Below are 8,953 nucleotides of genomic sequence, written 5' to 3'. Positions count from 1 at the left end.
TCGGCAGCCTCGAAGCTAATAGGAAAGAATGGAATACAGGATACATTTATCTCTCCCGCCCCCGAAGTGGAAGCGGCTGAGAGTAGGTCCAGAGTTCTGTTGGAAGGGAAATATCTCCTTTTGTTGAGAGGTTATTGTTTTGATTATGGAATCCGAGGTTCTGGAGAAGAGCAGGCAGCTTCTAAGGATCTCAGAAGAGCGGGATACCAAACCTAGGTAGGAAGTGAGGCCGAATCCTTCGTGACTGCAGGCTAATTTTCTCCAGGCCAGTTTCTGTTAGAATGCATTCAGACGTGCAAGAGAAACCAGTTCCCGGATGATAACGGCGCACATAACGTGTGCGCAGAAAATAGGACAGAAAACAGTGAACAATTGGTTCATTTATATTCGTAAGCGCACAGTTTGTGTCTATTCTGAACGGGTTGATAACTGTACAATAGAAGTAGACCCACTAGCAGGGGTTCTCAACCTTGGCAACTTTAAGACTTGTGGACTTCAACTCCCAGAATTCCTCAGCCAGCAAAGCTACAGTGTCCCCCCACCGCACCCCCAATTACTGAATTACAATTCGTCATCATTCCTTACCGGGACCATGCTAGCTAATGTTGCTTGAAATTGTAATTATGCAACTCAGAAAAAAAAATTCAGATTTCTATATGGTGCTCTACATATATCTTCACAGACAAGGATTAGATTTTCCTGAAATGCATGCATACATACATATATATATATTTAGCTTGTTTGTCATCTGTAGTTTAATTATAAAATTGCCTTTCGAAGGCCTAACATTGCTGACTTGCAATGGGATTCATTAATGCCCAGCAGAGGGCACATCAAGCACACTGGTGCAGCATAATATCTAATTTCAACATCTTTCTTAAATGGCGGATTTAAGATGCAGTACTGTAAGTGGTGTGCAAAGCTTAAACAGACTTTGGCATTTATTCAGCAACAACTAAGTCCCTCAGGAAGTTACTGTAGGAATTCCTCTTCAAAATGAAAAGTACCACTTAAAGTCAGGATAAGCATGCTCCTAGTCCCTTCTAAATACAGTACTGCCATCTGCCATATGCTAAATAAATAAATTGCCATCTGATGGGATCTAAGAAGAGAGCCTTTCCGTGGCAGCCCCTGTCTTATGGAACACTTTGCACCCTGAAATTTGGCTGGTCTCTACCCTCCTAGCCTTCCCAAAAGCTTGGAAGACTTAGCTTTCCCCCCAAGCGCTGGGATAAGAGACTATATGACTTGGTGCCAGGTTTTTGTTTTTAATATGTTGAGTTCTGTAGTTTTACTATCATTTTTATGTTCTTCTTTTACTTCTGGGTGTGAGTTGCCAGTGTTGGTTATATGGAGGCTGTCATATAAATATTTTAAATAAATAAATAGAAGATAGAGACAGGTGCAATCAAATTGTGAGAATGAACTGTGTTTGTACAAGTAAACCATGTCTTGTTGAAGTCACCCAATGGAACCACAAACTAGAAAATAGCAGTTTAATGTAGTAAGCTGTTTAACTCAGCCAAAATATTCCTTATCAATTTTGTTCTTTCTCCTAACAAATGACTGGTGTTGTCATCAATGTTTGAAAAATTCTATGAAGTATCCTTTGGTATAGGGGAATTCATTTAATATGATTGTTTGTACATGTGCTGCCTCATGTAAATACAGAAGGGAGGTGGAAGTATTGTAAGTGAAAGTTTAACAACAATGAAATGAAAACAAAAATTAACTTTCCAAAAGGAAATAGATGCCAGGACATATTTTTTTCAAAAACTAATGTTATTTTTTAGTAGGATGTTTATATAATTCCAAGAGTAGCTTGATTATGGTGGGCTATAAATTTGATAAATAAACAGGCTTAAAATAACTACATAATTTTATCTGCAAGTAACATTTATACCGATATATAAAATAATGCAAAAACAGACTATAATCTAAAATAATAATTACTATACCTAAATGTAATTGAACTTTTAAGCTTCTGGAATAGAGGCGGGACTAATGTAAAGTTTTAGAATTAATCATGAACATCAAAGCTTGCTATTTTCAATTATATATAAATACTAAACAAAAGATCTAGCTCAGTGTTTCTCAACCTTGACAATTTTAAGGCATGTGGACTTCAACTCCCAGAATTCCACAGCCAGCAATGCTGGCTGTGGAATTCTGGGAGTTGAAGTCCACATGCCTTAAAATTGTCAAGGTTGAGAAACACTGACCTAGATAATAAACACTACTATGATCTTGATTTATCTTAGAAATGTATGCAGGGTTAATCTTAATTTGTACTGGGATGGGTGGGGGCAATCAGGAAACCTCAAACTTTCAATCTGGGAAGCCCAAAAAATTTATGGAAGAAGGCAATGACAAGAAAATTGAACAATTTGCCAAGAAGATTACATGGAGACATCCACAAAGCCTCTAGGATCTTCCTTGACTGGAAGGAAACTTTTAAAGAGCATAGCAATGGGGTTAGATCAGGCAGCTCTTTCCCCTTTAATTTATAGGATAGTTTGACTTCTTCCTTCCCTTCTTTTTTAAACAGGGTTGCAGCTGGTCATCAACAAAATATCCTAGCGGGGTTGAATGCCTTTTCTAAAACCTGTAACTGCAAAAAGTCCCAGGAAATGCTTTCCAGTATGATTGGCAAGCAATACCGCTATTTGCAATAGACTGAATGGAGATCAGACTCTTATTAAAAGCTGGTAAACATTTGACACCCTACGTATTGTGATTCTTTTACCTATGTCCCATTTTTTTCTTGGGCCTTTCCATCCCCACTCCCTTTCCCCATCAAACAACTTTTTTAATTTAACTGCTTTCATCTCACATATCCCAGGCTAAATTGTTGTTGCTGGGCAGCCTGTGAATTGTGGGGCCAGCCCTGTGCCTATGAAGCAGCAGTAGTATAATGGACTAACCAAGCTGGAAGGGAGGGGAGAATCCAGCCCCCCCCCCCAGTTGCAGTAGAGAGGAAATGAAAAGTCAAATAACTTGGGAATGACTTTCAGTCTAGACGGAGTGCTTGGCAGGGTTACCTGTGACTCAAAAGTGTCTGCAGAAATAAAGAATGGCAGAGAATATTAATGGAAGGGGGCAGGGAGAAAGGGAGCATGCCAATCAGGAATTCCATGAGGAGCAAGATCCTAAGGAATCGACAAGCAAAGGGTCACTAAAGGGAAAAAATCAGCTAGCAAGCGCTCAGTTTGACCAAAGAGAGGATGCCTTTCACAAACAACATTCTCTAATATATATATATATATATATATATATATATATATATATATATATATATATATACATATATACATATATACATACATACACACACACACACACACACACACACACACACACACACACACACACACACACACACACATATATATATATATATATATATATATATATATATATATATATATATATATATGCTGTAAGCTGCATTCAGCCTCACTATCTTCTGAACCAGGGCCTGCAGGGGCTTGGCTTAGAGAGGAAGTGAACAAAATATACAAAACTGTCTGCCTGCTTTTTAAAAAAAAAAAGGGGGGGGGGGAGTTTACAAGACAAAAGCTATATGGAAAGCGGAAATTCCAATATAAAGTACATTTAGGCGTTGGGCTGATAAATAGGCCTCTGCTGATGATATGATGAGAGTAATGAATAAAATTAATTAATTTTTAATTACCACTTCATATGTTCCATTGCTGAATTTAGGCACTGATGGCAAGGTTGAGCTCTGGGTCAAATTGTAGCTTTACCTTACTTAGGTTGCAACGTTGTCTAAAAAGTGTTTCCTTGTACTGCATCTTGGGAGCTTTTTGCACTATTGTAACAAATGCTTTCCTTCAGTTGTTTTAAAGAAGGCACAACTGGAGTTCTAGTCAGTGGTTTGGAAAAACAGAAATAGAAATGCCTAGTTTATGGGTTGTAGATAAAGACTATATTCTTGCCATGGCAGAAAAAGAAGGCTAGTTAACCCTCTAGTTTTTCCTGGACATGTTCTACTATGGGGCATTAAAATTTTGGGATTCGTAAAAATATCTGGATTCCCCAGTGGGTACCTTGTAGGATACTAAATATTCAAAATAACCCAGTAAATAATTAGAAGTACAAAACAATACCTTTGAAAGTAAAGTTGCAATGTGTGCATTATTAACAAGTTTGAGGAAGAGGACGTGCTTGTAGTGAAATCCACATGTTCCAATATCCAAGTGGCTGCCACAAAGAAGAGGGGGGGGGTCAATCTATTCTCCAAAGCACCTGAAGGCAGGACAAGAAGCAACGGATGGAAACTAATCAAGGAGAGAAGCAACCTGGAATTAAGGAGAAATTTCCTGACAATTAGAACAATTCATCAGTGGAACAGCTTTCCTCCAGAAGTTCTGAATGCTCCAACACTGGAAGTTTTTAAGAAGAGATTGGACAATCATTTGTCTGAAATGGTATAGGGTTTCCTGCCTGAGCAGGGGGTTGGACTAGATGACCTCCATGGTCCCTTCCAACTCTGTTATTCTGTTATGTGAAGTCTAGCCTATTGGGCAGATACTATTGACCTGCAGTATTTTTGAGTTAGCAAAAAGCTAACATTGATATGAAGTTTTCTGTCCCCTCAGCCAATATCCATCACACCTCTGTTCCCAGTTGCCTGATTTAGACACCTTAAGGCTGTCTTTGGACAATGCTGGAAGAAAACTACCTTAATATTAGTTCTCCTTCTCCTCTTCTTTACTTTCCCCTTTCTATCGCTTCGGGTGTCGAGGGTGATACCAAGTTCTGGCTCTTGTTTTTCTGGGGGCCTCAACCATTGTTATCTGATGTTGTTGTAGTATAGTTATTAGTATAGTTATATTAGGTCTGCTAAAGACAATTTAAGGCTGTCTCACTCCTTGGCTACATAAATTAAAGAATAAAAGATGTGTCCAGAGCACGTTTGCATCATAGCTAAGTGTAAGGGGAGGGGAAGGGCTCTTAAACTGTTGGAATACTGTCAACTTCTGCTCTTGTCCCCAAAAACAACACTGGGAGACAGGCAACCTTGCCAAAAGACATCTTCAGTTTAGAAATGTTCTAATCCCAGGAAAATAAATTTGGCACCTCTAAAATTTTCCCTTGCTCTCTGTTCTGCAGGCAACTTCCCTTCCCCTCTCCCTTGCTCCTGGGTTTCCCTGAAAATAAGACTTGGTCTTCTATTTTTTTTGCCTCCAAAAGAGGCACCAGGTCTTATTTTCAGGGGATGTCTTGCCCGCTTACTTTAGGATCGCCGCAGCCAGGCCTCCCACGTCCCGACACCTGTCATGCTGCTGCCTAATTTCTCCTGCCCCTGCTTGGGGCTGCACACCACGTGGCACATCGCACTGGTCCTGCTACTCACAGCAGGAGGCCACGTGGCTCATCATGGCCCTCGTGGCAGCAGGATGGTGCCACGAGCCGCAGCAGCGGCACGATTGGCGCGATGAGGCACGTGGCATATTGATGCAAGCGGCGGCGGCAGCATGATTGGCATGACGAGCCACATGGTCACCTGCTGTGAGCAGCAGCACCGGTGCAATCGGCACAATGACCCACGTGGCCTTCTGCTGCGAGTAGCAGCAGCACAATGTGCTATGTGGTGTGCAGCCGCAAGTGGCCGCAGAAGAACTCAGGCAGTAGCGTGACAGGTGTTGGTGCATTGGAGGCCTGGCTAAGGTCCTAAGGTAAGCAGGTGTGGGGCATGTGGGACAACTCTGCCCTCCCACCGCAACCCTAGCTTGATTTTTACGTGTGCACCTCACCCCAAAACTGGGGCTTATTTTTGGGGTAGGGTTTATATTAGGTGCACATGTAAATTTCAAACTAGGTCTTATTTTTGGGATAGGTCTCATTTTTGGGGAAACACACTAGTAAGGAGCTAGAACATAGAATCATAGGGCTGGGAAATCTTCTAGTCCAACCTCCTGCTCAAGGCAGGAGACCTTATACCAGTGTTTCTCAACCTTGACAATTTTAAGGCATGTGGACTTCAACTCCCAGAATTCGACAGCCAGCATTGCTGGCTGTGGAATTCTGAGAGTTGAAGTCTACATGCCTTAAAATTGTCAAGGTTGAGAAACACTGCCTTATACCAAGAACCATGGTGGCGCAGTGGTTAAAATGCAGTATTACAGGCTAACTCTGTCAACTACCAGCAGTTTAATCCTGACCAGCTGAAGGTTGACTCAGCCTTCCATTCTTCCAAGGTTGGTAAAATAAGAACTCAGATTGTTGGGGGGCAATATGCTGACTCTGTAAACCACTTAGAGAGGACTGTAAAGCACTATGGTATATAGGTCTAAGTGCTATTGCTATTACTAAGTGCTATCCTGGTTGTCCAGTCTATTTTTGAAAACCTCCAGTAATGGAGCACCCAAACTCTGGGAGGCAAGCTATTCCATTGACCAATTGTTCTCACTGTCAGAAAATTTGTCCTTACTTCTAGGTTGGATCTCTCTTTAATAAGCTTCCACCTATTACTTCTTGTCCCCCCCCTTTGGTGCTTTGGATAATAAATTAATCCCCTCAAGTACCAGAGCACAGTTATCATGTCCCCCCAAATCCTGCTCTTTGATAGGCTCCCTCAACCATTCATCATATGTGTTCTGATCCAGAGTTAAGTTGCTTTGTAAACCCAACCCAATAAATGCCAACGTTCTAACATACAGATCTACATGCTCTAGTCAGGGTTACATGATCCAGAACAATATGATTAAGCCTCCAGACCCTTTATCATTTTTTGTTGCTCTTCTCTGCACACTTTCTAGGGCCTCACATCTTTTTTTGTTTCAGGGTGACCAAAACTGTATGCAGTATTCCAAGTGTGGCTTGGCCAGTTCCATTAATGTTTGGCTCTTTGTGCGCCATATAGTTTGATATGGAAAACCTCCTTTGCTGTGGTGGTGCTCATGTCAGTGCCGTAGGCCTAATAGTGGACAGTCAGTAGTGTTACACCAGAGAATTGCTGCTGTGCTAACTGGTTGAATGAGTTGAGCAGAGTTGGATTAGGGTGTGACTTAATCCATATATTCAAGAATGCAACTGAATGGTCACTAGGCACTGATCTAATCCATAAAGCAAAATCTGCTACTTATAGGAACTTGTACAGAAGAAAATCTTTATGGAAAGATTCAGTTCCGCATAATTTTTACACTTCAAATTGGTCTTTTTAGTTTGAGCAAAAATTTCCCATAGTAACTAATGTTGCTTCAGATCTGGTAAAGCAAAACAACCCCTCTTCTTTTTGTAAGAAATTCAACGATGATCTAAATTAGCTAATCATGTAAATTTCCCCTTCATGTATTTTTCATAAATTAATAACCCATTTCCCCTGTCCTGAAATATGCAGATTTTCTAAATTAATCTCTTTAAAGACCCAGCCTGAAACATAGGGGAACATCAAATAGATTATCACTACTCTTCTTGGCAGAGAAAATTTAATTTTCATCTGGCCCATTCAGTTACCTATGGAGTTACATCATCAGGATAGTTTGTTGTGATTTACTTAAAACCAGGCAAGTTAACGGAGCACGAATGGCTGTTTAATATGTTACTATAGCAATGGAACTATTATAGCATGTTAGTGTGACTATATAAGCAACTTTACAACAGCTTTGCACTACTTTGTTTTAGTAATTGTACACTTCTTTTAGGTAATAATTGTTCCTAGGGCATTATTGAGAGACAAAGAAAGTTCTGTGCTCAAAACGAAGCTCTAATTTGTATTTCATTATTGATTTTTCTCCTGGTTTTCCCCATTTGTAAGAATAAACATTTCTTAATTAAATGTCAAAATGTCCCTAATGTTTTCTTTTTCTCTTCCAATGACATGACAAGCTAAAAGCCATGTCAGCAGACATAAATTGGCTCGTGACTCATTACTTTCAGTAGAATTTACTTCCACATAAGCAAGCTTAGGCTGAGAGATATTACACCTTATACATGTTTACAGAGTAATTACACAAAGTTGACTTAAATCTGAGTCCAATTGCTTGGTATTTCTTTAAAAAAATCTATTACTTGTATCTTATCATGCAGCTGTTTAACAAGTAATTTAGGGTAACTGAGGATTGTGGATGCTTCCCATATAGTATCTCCTAGCGTGACTGGTCAAAAGACATTGTGCAGCTCTTTTCTTTGTTCGTAAGAATTGATTGTGCATGACCTTTTTTTTTAAACAAAATTTTATTAAGTTTATATAAATGAGGAAAAATAGGAACAATACAGATATGGTAAAGAGAGGGGTGGGAGGGAAGGGGAAGGGAATAAAGGGTTTAGGGTAAAATAAGGATAGGTACAATCACATATTTCAACAAACAAGCTACCATCGGGATCATAATAATGAGTAAATATCATATTCAACCATTTTTACCGAAGCTTAGACTATAACATATTAAAACAATTAGTAAACAAGTACGTTAATCTATTGAGTAAGCACTACTAATAAATCTCAAAAAATCCTAACAATCAAAAGTAACAAATGAAAATCAGTAAGTCAGGAAAAATAATCATATCATCAAAATGTTAGTTAGAACTTGGTTAAAAATCAGCGTGCATGACTTTTTGATGGAAAAGGAGAAAGAGGGAGGAAGTGGTAGGAAAGCATGGAAAGATTACAAAGTATGACACAGTCTGGGTCTCTCCTCTTCACTCTCCACCCTATTCTGTTAGGGTGGAGAGTGAAGAGGAGCGTTTTCCCCATCGACATTTTTTCTGGAAGCACAAATGGAGTCAGTATAATAAAGCTGTAGCAGTCATAGCATTTCCCACTGTTACCACAATTCATTCTGAAGGGATTAAAAACCAGATTCCTTGGGTTGCTGGAATAAAGCAGTCTTGACTAACTTCCTGAGAAACGTAACCAGAGAGGCCCATTATGTTTCATTGGAGAGTTGCATAAGATTTACTGGCAGAACAGCCTTTTGTGCAGAGATGC

General features: G+C 39.7%; 1 protein-coding gene across 3 annotated transcripts in view; it reads left to right on the top strand.

Moving 5' to 3' along the window:
* The first annotated feature begins 34 nt into the window (after positions 1–34).
* Positions 35–8,953, top strand: part of LOC120301454 (extracellular matrix protein 2-like) — a 44,296-nt gene continuing 35,377 nt past the window's right edge. For 2 of the 3 annotated variants that reach the window (XM_039328747.1, XM_039328748.1), the window contains exon 1: positions 35–216. In XM_039328747.1, coding sequence (XP_039184681.1) covers positions 146–216 — 71 coding nt within the window. In that variant the 5' untranslated portion in view covers positions 35–145. Of the gene's footprint in view, positions 217–2,548; positions 2,721–8,953 lie in introns of those variants that run through there. The other variant, XR_005554904.1, reaches the window with a different exon arrangement.

This window comes from Crotalus tigris, unplaced genomic scaffold (assembly GCF_016545835.1).
Source record: "Crotalus tigris isolate CLP2741 ecotype Arizona unplaced genomic scaffold, ASM1654583v1 scf7180000024383.4638030, whole genome shotgun sequence".
NCBI classification, from domain to species: Eukaryota; Metazoa; Chordata; class Lepidosauria; order Squamata; family Viperidae; genus Crotalus; species Crotalus tigris.
The sequence above is the reverse complement of the archived record's forward strand: the minus strand, read 5'-3'. Positions and strand labels throughout refer to the sequence as shown.